Genomic DNA, 14070 nt, shown 5'->3' with positions numbered 1-14070 from the left:
CTCTTCAAGGCATGACCTCTCCCAGTCACTTCAAGATGTCTAGTTTCCTTTCAGTGCAGGGGATGTGTGCCTCGTGTGTGCACCAGACACCGTGTGCCGAGCGTGCTGCTATCCCAACCTCTCCCCCTCATTCTACCCCCAGAAATTAGAGGAGCTGCTCATCAAAACTAAGAAGGAGAAGCCCACCTTCATCCCTTATTTCATCTGTGCCTGCAAGGAACTGCCCGGCAAGTTCCTCCTGGGATACCAGCCCCGGGGTAAACCCAGGTGAGCACTGGTGCCAAGAAGGTACTGCCACCAGGGTCTGCAGAAAGGCCAGCAGGGGAGTTAGAGACCTCTGGATTGGTCCTCTCTCTGGTTCTGCTTGACTGTCTTTTCCCTCTTACCTGTTTAGACCAGCAGTGGAAGTTGGAGTTGGGGAAAGAGGGTGATGATTTAGAGGTAAAAGAGCAAAGATTTGGTAAGAAAGATACCTTCCTTAACTCTGTAAGAGAAAGTTTCCTTCACCTGTTCTCTCCCCTACGGAGTGATGGAAATTACCAGCCTCTCTCCACCTGACTGACAAAGATGGGGGCCAGGACATGGGTCTCTCCTTTTTCTTTCCTGCTTTGCCCTGGCCAGGGTGGTCATCTCATGGTGGCTCACGGTTGCTGTAGTGTGCTAGATGACTTCAGCCTGCATTGCAGGGGTGGGTCAGAAGAGCTTCTCTTTCTCCCACTGACCCCCCTCTGCTCCCTTCCGTGTGTGACTAAGCTGACCTTCCTACGTATTCCTTTGGGTCCCTCTGGAGCTCACGCTGAATCAAAGTCCCTTTTGGGGTTGGGGGGGAGGGCTCTGCTTTCTTTTTGTCTGTTACCCAGACTAATCATTCTACCATCCTTCTCTATGCCCCCATCCTCTCTTCGCCCCTTGGCCAAGGCCAGTGCGTGCATTTCTGCTTTTGTCCTTCTACTGCCTGCACATGCTAGACAGTGTAGACTATAGGTGAGGGCTCAGTGGCTTGGTGACAAGAAGCTCTAGACTCCAGACCCTACACCGTCTTGGGCACATATGGAATACTGCTGTTGTTTCTGGGAAGCCATTTCTGATTCACCATCATGCTTCCAGAGGATGGCAGCCAGAGCTCTTGGCTGGACACCTCCCATGAGGAACGGTTGAACAAAGGAGGGAGCTTTAAACAAGGGAGTAGAAGCACCGTGAAAACCTTCCATGGGAAGGTGTGCAGATTCCTTCTGTCGCCAAACTAAGAACACTTGTTTGTCATCACATTTAGGAAGCAGAGTTCAACTTCGGTATAAATAAGGACATGGTGGTAGTTGTCTTTATCTGTTGGTCATTGACAGTTATCCTTAATTGAACAGAGCTCTCTTTCAGGCATTGTGCTGAGTGCATCTCATGCCTTGTCTCATTTATTCCCCACACTCAGTTGTAAAGGTTTAAGTGTTGTTACTCTCATTTTCAAATGAAGCTGAGATTTGGGGTTAGTAACTTCATATAAGGTCATCTAGGCATCGAGTGACCGAGGCAAAGCTAGAGCTAGAACTGGTCTGAGCCCAGAGCCCATCCTCCTGCACTCCTACCACTGCCAAGTGTTGAGTAAGGTCAGACTCCCCACCTGAACAGGGGTGCTTCCAGATTCCAGTTCTCAGGGAATTGTTTTTGCTGCCCTGGGAAGCCCCTCTGGCCCTGACACCGGGACCTCAGTCATACCCTCATTTGCAGGTGCTGCCATCATCCTACAGCCCAGGGTGGTGGCCCAGCCCACAGCAGGCCTTCCTCTGGTAGTCTGTACCTAGCATACTAGGGGCTGCTGATGCCTGGCCTTGACCTGCTTACCTCCTCAGAGTGTGGCCTCCTTTGATGGAGTCGGTGCTCTTTCATCTCTCCTTTCCCCCCAGCACCTAGTTTGGCTCTTTCAAGTGGTAGAGATCTTCTCTGGGTGCTCGCTCAGGGCTGACCCCAAGTGGTGTCTGACATGTGTTTCCTTCCAAAATCCCAGGATAGAATATGTAACAGTGACTCCCGAAGGATTCCGGTACCGGGGCCAAATCTTCCCTACTGTGAATGGACTTTTCAGATGGTTTAAGGATCACTACCAGGATCCTGTACCGGGTGAGTTCTGCACTGAGCTCTGTAGTGTGCTTAGAGGGACAGGTAGGCCCTGAATCAGAATGCTCACTTGCCCCCTGCGGAAGGGACAAGGCCTGAGCTGTCACCACAACTGTCTCATGCCTGCTTCAGCCTCCTGGCATCAAGGATGTCCTCCATCTACTTTGCCAGTGCAGCTTCTCTTCTCTCTACCCACCTCAGACCTCCTCCAGCCCTCTATGTTGTGAAACCAGAAATAGGTTCCTGGAGGGACATAACTAACTTCGGCCATTTCCTGTAGGCATCACCCCCAGTAGCAGCAGCAGGACCCGGACACCTGCTTCTATCAATGCCACCCCAGCCAACATCAACCTTGCAGGTAAGGAGCTTAACCCTGGGACTAGGACCTGGAGGGATGGGACCAGAAGGACTTTGACTGATAACGTGCCCATCTCCCACCTCTGTGTGCTTACAGATCTGACGCGAGCTGTGAATGCCTTGCCCCAGAACATGACCTCCCAGATGTTCAGTGCCATTGCAGCCGTGACAGGCCAAGGACAGAACCCTAATGCCACCCCAGCCCAGTGGGCCTCCAGCCAGTATGGCTATGGCGGCAGTGGAGGGGGCAGCAGCGCTTACCATGTACGTGGCTTGGGGACAAGGCTCCCTGCAGGGGGTGGAGAAGACAGAAAGGGGACGTCATCCGTTCCCGTGTCTATAGACTGGCCTCTGGCAGTGACCACCATGGGGGGCTTCATACATACAGATGGGGTCAGCACAGCCTTAGGAACTGTCTCCAACCCACAGTCCTTTTCCTTGGGCCCACTTGAGGGTAAAGGGAGTGAGGTCTGATTTTTCCACAGTCCTTTGGGATCTTTGGAACTCTTAGGCAGCCAGGAGTGGTGGGCCCCATTGCGCCTGGTGCCATCTGCTGCTTGGGACTACACACTGCCCAAGAGATGGTTGGTTAGCTGGAAAGCTCTTGGCCAAGCCCCAGCTTTCAGTTTGTCAGAAGTTCATAGCAAGGCCAAATAGGCCCCAGTCTCATCGCCATTTAATGGTTCTCCTTTGTCCAGGTATTCCCAACGCCAGCCCAGCAGCCAGTGGCCACACCACTAATGACCCCCAGCTACTCCTACACAACCCCCAGCCAGCCCATCACCACACCACAGTACCACCAGCTCCAGGCCAGCACCACCCCACAGTCTGCCCAGGCCCAGCCCCAGCCTTCTTCCAGCTCTCGGCAACGGCAGCAGCAGCCAAAGTAAGTGTGTGGTCGGTGGCATGGAGCAGGATCCTGGGGCGGGCATCGTCAAGAGGCCAGCAGGCCCGGCATAGGCAGGTACCTTGGGCCTTGTGAGAGCTGTGACCCAGGTGATAGCCCGGGATGACGCTGGGAGCAGACAGAAGAGGGTGATGTGGCAGCTGGCCATGGCTACTGCCAAAAATAGGTGGTCCATTTCTATAAGAATGGAAAAGGGAAGGCTTTCTTCTAGTGATCTCCGGGAGAGTCCTGATCTCAGATGCCCCTTTTTCCCGCTCCCAGGTCCAACAGCCATGCCGCCATCGACTGGGGGAAGATGGCAGAGCAGTGGCTACAGGAGAAGGAAGCCGAGAGGCGGAAACAGAAGCAGCGGCTGACACCTCGACCCTCTCCCAGCCCCATGATCGAAAGCACCCCCATGTCCATTGCCGGCGATGCCACCCCGCTCCTGGATGAGATGGATCGGTAGGGGGTCTGCCCCTAGGACTCTGGTTACCTCTGAGGCTGGGAGAGGCCCAGCTGCCCACTGCCTCACTCCCTGCCCCTCCTTTACTGTCCATAAAGTGGCGTGAATTGACATTCTCATTGGTGGTCAGCCTGGATGGGTGACAAGCTGGATGGCCTCACGAATTTGAGCTCAGTGCACGCTAGGCAGCAGTGCCCCACTCCAGGCCCTCACTGACCACCTGTCCCGGGACCAGGCTGGGAGGGGAGTGTGGTGGGGAGGAAGAAGAGGAAGACGAGAATGAGAGTGGAACAGTTTTGTATTCTACTCCCTACAAGCCATTTTGAGCTTCTGCCCTCATCTGACTCTGGGCTGTGACCCTGGGGCACCAAGCTCAGCACATGAGTCTCCCCCAGCTCTCGCAGGGAGAGGAATGCTATTTATTCAGTTTGGGGCAGGAGGGAGAGGAGGAAAAGTATTTCTGACCGTGATGCCGACAGCCTGGGTGGCTAGCAGAGCAGAATTGCAGGGAATGTGGGGGAGCAGTGCTAACCTGCCCCGCCCCCGCCTGGCCGCCTTCACCCACCTGCTGCTGTCTCCGCTTCCTGCCTGTCATTTGAATAAACAGTGTTTCTACAGAGCACTTGGCAAAGTCTCTCTCTCCAACATTCCGGCGCTTGAAGGATGGCTTTCAGAGCAGTGTGTGGAGCTCTGGGGGCTCCCCGTAACTCCTCCAAGGCCATCAGAGAGACTGACTCAGAACAGCAAGCAGCATCTGTATCTGACTACCTGGGATCACATCCCTGCGCCGCTTCCCCAACCCTGGGCCTGTGCCATCTTCTCTGTAAAGTGGAGTGATTGCTACCTGCCTTGTCAGGGCAGCTACCAGCACTGAGAGGATGTGTGAGTGCTCAGCCCAGGGCCTCGGACCTTGTGGCCCTAGGACCCAGTAGCTGCTGTTACTACACTGGCAGGCAGCCACTCCATCTACTGGGTCCACAAGCCACCTCTGGCATAGTGAAGAAGGGCCGAGAGTAAGTTTCAGTTTCTCGAGCCCCTCTACCTCCTCCCTCTACACTCTTTTTGCCAGCTGGGCCTCGGTCTGTGATAGTACAGTACCTCTACACAGACACGTCAGCCGAGGATGGGCCCCGTGCTTGTCTGCTCCCACACCCGCCCTGGAAAAGGGAGTGCCGGCCTGTTGCAGGGGAGGCCAGTCCCCCTCTTACCAGCTTGGTCCAACCAGCGTCTGGCCCTTGCCCTTTCCCCCAACCCCACTGCCTCTTTGTGTTCTAGACTCCTGGTATTCCATGTTTCTTAAGAAGGGCCTTGTCTCACAGCTTTGCAAGTTGGTGCTGAGAAAGTGAGCCTTTACCCCCTCCTTTTCCTCTGCTTGGGGCTCAGCAGAGAACTCAGAAAAGGTCATTACTGCCCAAACTTAATGAGTCTCCCATCTCGACTTTATCCCATCGTTCAAGATCTCTTTGGCTGTTGGCAAGAGCTGGGAGGGAAAGGCTGGTCTTCTGCCAGGAACTCAGTTCCATACCCTTCAGCACAAAGGTCTGGAAGGGCCTAGCAGGAGCAGGGACACACCAGCCTGGAAGATGATGTTCCCTTTGGTGCCACCAGCACGTGTCTTCCTAAGGGCCACTTAGAGGAGGGAAAGGCCAGGCACAGTGGCACAGAGTGGATTAAAAGGTTCAGTTTATTAGGGGTATCGCTGCAGATAGCACTGCCTGTCCGCCGAGCAGATTTCACACAGACCGATCTCCCAGGAGATGGGCAGCCTTCTTCCCACCCCACCCTGATGTGCTCCTCTCCTGCCCCGAGCCTACAATGTTACAGATAAACAGGCTGCATGGCCTCCCACCTACGTTCCCACGGATTCCCTCCTGAAAGACACATTACCCTTCAAATACCCCTGCAGCCCCCCCTTAGCTCCAGCTACGCGCAGAGCCCCCCTCCTTGCCCCGACCGGGGATGGGTTGGAGGGAGAGAGAACAGCCGCAGGGGATCAGCTACAGGCTTGATCGCATTTATTCTTCACACTGGACGCCCTGGCCTCAACTGAGATTGGGGTTGGATCCTGGGGGAGATTTCCTCTTGACCTTCTTGACTGGTGAGGTCTTCGCCCCAGCTTTCTTAGTCTGGACCGTGTTCTTTTCTCTCTTCCTGGGTGAGGAAGACTCCACGATATCGTCACTGGAGGGCTCCTCCCGCCGGGGGTCATTGTAACTGTCCTCACTCTCCAGGTCTTCCCGGCTGTCTGGGCTGGACTCTGACATCCTGGTCAGCTCTCTGGGGCTTATTGATCGGTTCAAGTCCGGAGGTGAAGATTCCGATTTAACCGGGCTTTTCTTCTTCATCAACTTGCCCTTCTTGACTTTTTTCTTCGGCTTTGGCTTCTCATCCAGCTCCTCTTCCTTGTCTTTCTCCTTTTCTTTTTTCTTCTTTACCTTCTTGATCACCTTGTTGCCCTGGGACTTCCCTGTGGGGCTCTCGGAGCGCCAGATAGTGATGGGAGCTGCCGAGTCCGGGGTAGTTGTGACAGTGCCCAGGCCTGTGTCAGCGGGGGCGGTGGTGGCAGGCCCCACCTGGGTGGGAATGGGAGGCTTGCTTTCTTCCTCCTCCTCCTCCTCCTCCTCTTCATTCAAGTCATCTGCCACATAGTCATGGTGGATGGGATGGTGGATCACTGCCACAGAGACAGGCCTATAGCTTTTGCACCTGGGAGGGAAGGGGACAGGAGGAGAGAAGATTGACAGAGAGTGGGGGGCCCATGCCCCTTCGTGCCGCCCGTCAGCCTGCCGGCACTCACCAGCCATACCAGAACCGCTCCACACACTCCTCCTCTGGGATGAGCTCAAAGCAAGGGGACTGGATGATGTTGAAACATGTTGGACCCTCATCTCGGGAGCAGGTTGGGCCCACATCTCGGGAGTTGTCGCTATTTGTCTTCTCTGAGCAGTCCTTCAGCCTGCCACACAGAGGACTCAGCCTGGCTCCCATGCCTCTGTGACTCCCCCGGGGACCCAGAGCCAGAAGCCTGAGGGACAGCTGGCTTCTTCCCGGCTCAGCCCAGACTGCCGAAAGACCTCCTCCCTGTGGCTCCAGAGCGGAGCCAGGTTTACAAAGCTGCGGTGAGGCTAGCCGGTGCTGGGTCAAAGCTGAGGGGCAAACCACAGGGCAATGGTGGGCCTAGCTGCACCCAGGAGTCTCCCCTGGGCTGGGGGTCTCCCAAGGAGGAGGACCCTTACCTAGACTCGCAGTCGCAGTGGCTGATGGAGTGCAGGTGCAGGTTGTGGTGGCCATAGTCCGAGGGGAAGGGGTGGATGACATGCCCAGTGCACTGTTTGTGTTTCCAGCAGCACCTGTCCAGGTCTTTGAATTCACCTGAGGGGGTGGTGGGGTCTGGGTCACACAGGGGTGGTGACAGCAGCACACCCCCACTGCCTCCCCTCGGACCCTGCCAAAGGCTCCAGTCCACCAATGGCTCTCCCTCAAGCCGCTAGCTAAAAGGTGAGCCTATGAAGTGACTCCACGTGCCCAAGGTCTCATGTACCAGGACAGAGACAACAAGGCACCTTCTTGCAGGTCCCCCCTTGAACTCCAGCTCCTCCCACGCGTGCAGGAAGATGTGAGCTGGCCCTGATGAGTTCCCGCCTGGTACGGGGTGCTATGGCTAGCTTACTCCCCTCCCCCCAGACAGGCCAGGAGGACTGAGCCTTTATCTAGCCTCTGTGAAGGTGGAACTGGGACAGGACCTCTCACTGGCCACCCCTAGGGAGGTAACCCAGGCTGGGGGTGTGTCAGTCCAAGTGGCCTTAAAAGTACTTGAGAGATGAGGGGACAGCAGCTTGGTATGAGCTTTGTCTCATTTTCCTCCTCCCTTTCCTTCTCTCCCCCAGGCTGTGAGGGCCCCAGGTCCCACACATACCCCTGACCCACTTGGAGGCTTTCTTTTTTGCTTCTCCCATGACCCCTTTCTACCCCGGGAATAAGGCACGTGAGGCTGGACCTCAGGTCACCAACACCTCTACCTTCTTCAGCACTGCTGAACTGGGAGCAAGGGGCAGCAGAGTGGCATATCAGACAGGCCTGAGTCCAAGTCTCGGCTCTGTCACTAGCTGGGCATCCCAGAGCACGTGACTTCTCTGAGACTTCGTTTCCTTATCCGTAAAATGGGGATGGCAGTAATATGTATTTTGCAGGATTGTCGAGAGGACTCAGTTCATATATGTCAAAGAAATCCATGCCCCATAAGATGCACGGCTGAAGACAGGAGTAATTGTGGACTTGGGGAATGGGGTATGGGCCCTCCCAGCCTGGCAGGAGTAGGGGGTGTGTGGGGGGAACTCGTTCAGGACCAAACACTTCTCTCCCTCCTGCCTGCCACCGGCGTCTGTTCTCTCAAGTGAGATGGATGGGGAACCCCGGGGCCCAGAGATTCCCTGGACCCACCTTCAGAGGAGAAGGTAGATGCATCAGTGCTAGAAGGCACACCAGCCAGCAGATGTCCTCTCTCCCAGCCCGGTAACCTGTTTACATCTGAGAGAGCACAGAGTGGCAGCAGCTGCAGCCCCCTCCCCACGCCCTTCATGCCTCAGCCATTCCCTGACAAGCTCCACCTGCCCCCGGGGGGATGTGGAAATTTCAAAAAAACCCAACAGTGCCTGTTCTCAAGGTGAGGAGAGGGACACAGACGGTGAACAGTTCAAGGCAGCTGCATGACACAGACCCTGATGGGAAGGGAGGTGGTGGGAAGAAGGCCTGTGGAAGCAGAGAACAAGAGCGCCAGTGTTGCGGGGCTCTTGAGAGAGACTTCCTGGAAGAAGCATGGCAGGAGTGGAGTCCCGAGTAATGAACAGGAATGAGCCAGAGCCGAGGTAAGGAGGGACAATTCCAGGAATTCCCAGGGTGTAAGGAGACTGGTCAGACAGTCCCTCCCTGGGTTGAGACCCCACCACCATCAACGACCACAGGATTGCCTTCCTGCAATGAGCTTTCCCCTTTGGGGCATCAGAGCTGAGTCCTGTCCCTTGAGCTGATTGCCAGGTCCTGGTCATCTCCTTCTATTTTCCACAGCTTAGTAAAGTACTCAAAATGTATGGAAGGAATGAATAAATGAAAATTCTAGCACCTTCTGGAGCTTCCCACCCTGGTGCTGTTCCTCTGAGCTCATCGCACCAGCATTACCCCAGGCCCCTCCCACCCACATGCTCTCTCCTCCAATTTGGGGAAGTATCCCTCCGCTGTCCTCCTGCCCAAAGCTCCTGGATTCTAGGTCCCAGCCAGAAATGTTTACCCCCTCCCTCTTCACTGTTGTGGTTTTTCTTCTACAGGCAATGAATATCTTTAAACAAAACACTCTATAAACCCTGTTTCTCCCTCTAAACAAAACACTCTACAAACCCCGTTCCTCCCTCTAACACTGCATATCCTTTTCAATCCGTATCATTCACTCCTTCCTCTAACAGACATACTAGCTTCAGGAGGCACCTGTGAGGGAGGCCCAGTCCCTATCTTCAGTGAGCTCAGAGTCCACCTCTCTTCCATGTCAGCCACGTACAACATGGCAGCTACTGGACCCTTCTTTCAAAAGAGCCCAGGCAGCGATTTCCTTTTTATTTTTTTTTTTTTAAGACTTTAATTATTTTTTTTTAAGTAATCTCTATGTCCAAAGTGGGGCTCAAACTCACAAGCCCAAGACTGAATCCCATGCTCTACCAACTGAGCCAGCCAGGCGCTCCCCCGCCAACAATCTCCTAATAATTTAACCCAGTGGCCTTCTTTTTGTCTCATGTCACCCAGCACTCTTGGCCATTCAATCTCTTTTCTCCTGCAAACTGTTCTGCTGACTCCCATGACAGACCTCTCTCCTCTCACCTGCCTTCCTTCTCTGACTAGCTGTTTCATTCTTTCCTGACTTCTTTGCAGTTTCCTTTTCCTCTGCTGTCCCCCTAAAATTGGAGAAGACCAGGATTCTGTGTTTGGCCTCCTTCTCAAAGACTCTACAGCCTTCTCTTGGATAATGTCATCTACTTACATGGTTTCAACATCCACCAAAAAAAAAAAAAAAAGACATAAATCAGGGTCTCCAATCCAGACAGCTTTCCTGAGCACGTAGTTAATATCCTCTTGGACTTCCCCAATACATCTTAGACCAGTATGTCCCATACAAGCCTTTCATCTTCTCCTTACCCCCAATAAACTGTCTCCTCTTATCTCTTCCATTTCAGAGAGGAACAGACACCCCATCTAGAAATCTAGGGATTGTTCTTTCTTTTACCTCTACATCAACTTGATGACCAAGTCTTGCCATGCCTACGTGTCCCCCACATCTGCCTCTATCTTGGTTCAGACTTCCATTATCCCTAAGACCGCTGCAGGAGCCTCCTGGCTGGCCTCCTTGCCTTCTGTTTCACTACTCCCATTCAGTCTTCACAGTGCAGTCAAACTGAATTTTCTAGAATACCAACTCAAACACCATGTTCCTCCTGTTCAATAGCCATCCATTGCCTTCAGGATGAAGTGAAACTCCTTATCATGACATAACTGACCCCCCCCCCCAGGACCCAGGTCCTGGTTCCTTCCTCAGTTATAAGTTTCTCCCACCCATTCATCCTTCCTCCCACCACTCCCTTCTACATTCCTTCTCTCCTGCCTCTCCCTCCCCAGAAATACCTGTTCATTTGGAAAGGACAATGCTATTCACCCAAGTAGAATTGGTCACACATGTCTTGTGCCCCTTTACCCTGCCATGGCATTTCATGTACTTACTCTATGGCAGCATGAGACAAGACCCATATTTGATCTGCCTCTGTATCTGCAAGTCCTGGGACATGAAAAGTGCCCAGCAAATGTTGGTGGACTGAATGACTACATGAGTAGAATAAAATTAATCCCCTATTGGAACCACAAAGAAACTACAGCATTGGAAATTCTGCCCAGGGTTCAAAGCTGGGGATTTTTCTAGAGAAAGAGAATCGACCCAGGATGAGCATCTCCCCAACATTAGGCACTGTACTGGGCTTTTAAAATATGCCTTTGATTCAAAATCCTCACCACAATCCATTCTATCAATGTGGACTCAGAGACTCAGGATAAAAAACCTGTCTAAAGACACAAGTTAATAGATGGTAGGGGTAGGAGTTAACCTAATCTTCTTGGCCTTGTATGACCTGGGCTCCTTCAGCCCTGTCTACATGGGGTTCCTATCCAAAGCCCACCCTGCTAGCTGTCACTTCCCTACGGCACCTGCTTTTCAGCTCCGACACAGCCAATTCTTCATCCTCTGGTTTGACTCAGTCCTGACTTCACCACCTCCCAGATCCAGCCTGAAGCCCAAGGGTGAGGATTCAAACTCTGCTTTATCTGACTCCAATGTTCTTGCTTTCTCCAGAGTCATGGTGAAGGCGGCTTGTAGACAGAGTCCACCAAGAAGCCCTAACAGTCATAACTCTGTTTGCCAAGGGGTGGGGTTTAGTAACTCTCCTCAGATACGAGGAAGGCAACCTGCTCTCTAGTTTCACAGACAGGAGAGCTCCTACTGGAGCAGCAGTCCAGCGCTCCGTCAGCAGAAGTAACTGTGGCAGGCACAGAGCGAACTTCATAATGAAATGAGGAGAGTGATAGCTTGAAAGGAAGAGGGTAGCTTGTGGTCTTTTTCTTGGGAGGGGCATTCAACCAGGCGCGGGGGCCTAACTCAAAACTCACAGGTAAGGCTCATTGATACAGAATCCTCCCAGTCCTGAAGGCCGAGGAGCTCCCCCCGCCCTTGTGGCGCAGGTGTCAGGGTTCCAGGTCGGACACCCAAGCACTGAATGGGGGAGGAAGGGAGGGGAAAGGGAGAAAGGAGGGGAAGCAGGAAGAAGGAGGGAGCTAGACAGTGCTGTGTGCACGCATCTCCGGGGAAATGCCCCTCTGGCCCCGCCCACATCTGGTGGTGATTGTGATGTCACGCGAGGAACCTCCAGACTCCTTCCTCCCCTCAGACTAAATGGAACCCCTCATCCCAGCCTGGCGACTGGGTGGGTGCTGGAGCAGGTGCTCCAGCCAGGATCCGCATTTCTTAGGCGGCATCCGGGCCTCCGGAGGCAGCACCGCAACGCCTTCCATCCCTACAAACTAGGGGTTGGGTTGGTAGCTCTGGCTCCTGCCGGACTCTCCAGGGCCTCAGGACCCCAGTCCTCAATCATTGGTCCACGGCTCGGCGTGAGCCCGCCCCCAGGCCCTAACTCCGCCCCAGCCCAGCCCCTGGCCCCGCCTCCTTCGCCAGCTCTTCCCAGTTCTAAACCCTCCTTGGTGCCACGCCCCCAGGCTGAAACCCACCCCCAAACTCCTGCCCCGCCCCTCTTTACCAGTGCTGCTCTCATCCCAGATGCTGGCATTGTCCTCAGTCTTTTCCTTAGTCCACCTTTCAATCCTCAGTGTCGTCCTGACCCACATCGCTCTCAGCCCAGTTCTCGTCTCTATAAGACTCTTCCTCGCAGAAGTCCAATCCTGAACCTCAGCTTGGTCGAGCCAGCCGTAAACCCCAATCTCAGGTTCGCCCCAATCCAGCCTTAACTCCGCCTCATGCTTGCCCAATCCCCCCCTCTACCCTCCCCTGGCTCTGTGTTGTCTTAGCCCAAATCTAAGCTTCAGCCGCGCTCTTCATCCGGGGCCTTGCAGCTCCTTCCAAGACCCTCTTTGTCCCACCTTTTAGCCTTCGTACCACCTCTTTCTCTCAGGCCTAAACCTTAGCTCGGCCGCTCAGGCCCAGCCCTCAATCCCATCCCTAGTTCCTCTCCAGATCTACTCCCAGCTCTTAGTCCTACCCCCAGACCTTAGCCCCGCCCCACCCCCCCACCCCCGTTCTTAGCCCCGCCCCAGGCATTCTCTCAACCTCAAGCTTCCGCCGCAATCCAGCCCCTCCCAAGCGGTCGGAATCCAGCCGCGCGCGGCCCTGGAGCCCCGCCCGCCTCCCCGCAGCCAACCCGCCTTCTCCTGGCTCCTTCTCGCTCTGGAGTAAGGCTGTTTTCGGCTCGCTCGCGTTCGTTCTTTTTTTTTTTTTCTTCTTCTTCTTCTTTTTTTCTTTTGCGTTTTCTCTTTCTTCCCTCACGCTCCTCCACAGGAGCACAAGGCCCAGTTCTAAAGATGAGGACTTGCTGTCGGCTCCCAAACCCTCGTGGCGCCCATCCTCAGGGCCCCCTCCCCACCGCGTTCCCTCCTGCACCCGCGCCCCCCCGCAACAGTTCCCGGAGACAACACTGCCCAATAAAGATGTCAACATAGAGCCAAGATCTCAGGTTATTCTTACCCCAAACAGTTATTAAAATAATTAAGTATTTCGAGGGGCGCCTTGGTGGCTCAGTCGTTAAGCATCTGCCTTCGGCTCGGGTCATGATCCCAGGTCATGATCCCAGGGATGGAGCCCCGCCTTCCGGCTTCCTGCACTACCGGAAGCCCCCTTCTCCCTCTCCCATTCCCCCTGCTTGTATTCCCTCTCTCAAATAAGTAAAAGCTTTTTTTTTTTTTTTAAGATTTTATTTATTTGACAGAGAAATCATAAGTAGGCAGAGAGGCAGGCAGAGATAGAGAGGGAAGCAGGCTCCCTGCTGAACAGAGAGCCCCATAAGGGGCTCGATCGCAGGACGGAGCCACCCAGGCGCCCCTAAGTAAAATCTTCTAAAAAAGTAATAAGGGGGTGCCTGGGTGGCTCAGTGGGTTAAGCTGCTGCCTTCAGCTCAGGTCATGATCTCAGGGTCCTGGGATCGAGTCCCGCATGGGGCTCTCTGCTCAGCAGGGAGCCTGCTTCCCTCTCTCTCTCTCTGCTTGCCTCTCCATCTACTTGTGATTTCTGTCAAATAAATAAATAAAATCTTTAAAAAAAAAAGTAATAAGGTTTTTGAGCTCTTCCTATGTATGGTAGTGCTTTAATCTTACTTCACTTTGGCAACCGCATGTGTCTCCATAGGCTTGCTGTGAGGGGAAGCAGGGCCGGCTGCATTCATAGTAACCTACTACACACACCCCTGACACCCTTAGATACAGCATATACATGGCACAGGCATCGATCACACCCGTTGCCTACATAAAAAATCTACTCCTCACACATGGACTGATGCAATATGCACACAGGCACATGCTCCTCACAGGTATCACCCAGAAAACCGAACCATACCCCTGATCCCCACCCCAACCACCACCCCTGCAGCACAAACATTCCACAACAGCTCTGCGCACGTGCATGCGCGCGCGCACACACACACACACACACACTCTGAGTTAC

The 14070-nt window shown here is 54.0% G+C and overlaps 2 protein-coding genes across 10 annotated transcripts in view; one reads left to right on the top strand and one right to left on the bottom strand.

Annotated features, from left to right (window-relative positions):
• The window catches only part of SUPT6H (SPT6 homolog, histone chaperone and transcription elongation factor), a 33893-nt gene extending 29456 nt beyond the window's left edge, over window positions 1–4437 (top strand). For all 6 annotated transcript variants that reach the window (XM_032320985.1, XM_032320986.1, XM_032320981.1 and 3 more), the window contains 6 exons: window positions 143–267; window positions 2000–2112; window positions 2390–2467; window positions 2564–2730; window positions 3165–3352; window positions 3635–4437. In XM_032320985.1, coding sequence (XP_032176876.1) covers window positions 143–267; window positions 2000–2112; window positions 2390–2467; window positions 2564–2730; window positions 3165–3352; window positions 3635–3821 — 858 coding nt within the window. In that variant the 3' untranslated portion in view covers window positions 3822–4437. The remainder of the gene's footprint in view (window positions 1–142; window positions 268–1999; window positions 2113–2389; window positions 2468–2563; window positions 2731–3164; window positions 3353–3634) is intronic.
• Window positions 4438–5484: 1047 nt separating this feature from the next.
• PROCA1 (protein interacting with cyclin A1) lies at window positions 5485–12659 on the bottom strand. 4 transcript variants are annotated; one of them, XM_032320992.1, is made up of 5 exons: window positions 12158–12656; window positions 8259–8345; window positions 7055–7190; window positions 6616–6774; window positions 5485–6524 (listed from the first exon to the last, which is right to left on the bottom strand). In XM_032320992.1, the coding sequence occupies exons 1-5, from the start codon at window positions 12243–12245 to the stop codon at window positions 5861–5863; spliced, it is 1134 nt and encodes a 377-aa protein (XP_032176883.1). In that variant the 5' UTR covers window positions 12246–12656; the 3' UTR covers window positions 5485–5860. The 4 variants fall into 4 exon arrangements, with proteins under 4 accessions (XP_032176883.1, XP_032176882.1, XP_032176885.1 ...); XM_032320991.1 differs by lacking the exon at window positions 12158–12656 and adding an exon at window positions 11514–12072; XM_032320994.1 differs by lacking the exon at window positions 8259–8345 and having other exon boundaries at window positions 12158–12659.
• Window positions 12660–14070: the final 1411 nt, after the last annotated feature.

The sequence above is a fragment of the Mustela erminea genome, chromosome 18 (genome assembly GCF_009829155.1).
Source record: "Mustela erminea isolate mMusErm1 chromosome 18, mMusErm1.Pri, whole genome shotgun sequence".
Taxonomy (NCBI): Eukaryota; Metazoa; Chordata; class Mammalia; order Carnivora; family Mustelidae; genus Mustela; species Mustela erminea.
The sequence above is the reverse complement of the archived record's forward strand: the minus strand, read 5'-3'. Positions and strand labels throughout refer to the sequence as shown.

What these genes read in the sequence shown, in the direction of transcription:
- PROCA1 (XM_032320991.1), bottom strand. Translation starts at nt 11,736, where the DNA reads ATGTGGGCGGGGCCAGAGGGGCATTTCCCCGGAGATGCGTGCACACAG. An exon ending in ATCTACCTTCTCCTCTGAAG is followed by an intron (nt 7,191 to 8,258) that starts GTGGGTCCAGGG and finishes CCACCCCCTCAG; the next exon opens with GTGAATTCAAAGACCTGGAC. An exon ending in CACTGCGACTGCGAGTCTAG is followed by an intron (nt 6,775 to 7,054) that starts GTAAGGGTCCTC and finishes TCTGTGTGGCAG; the next exon opens with GCTGAAGGACTGCTCAGAGA.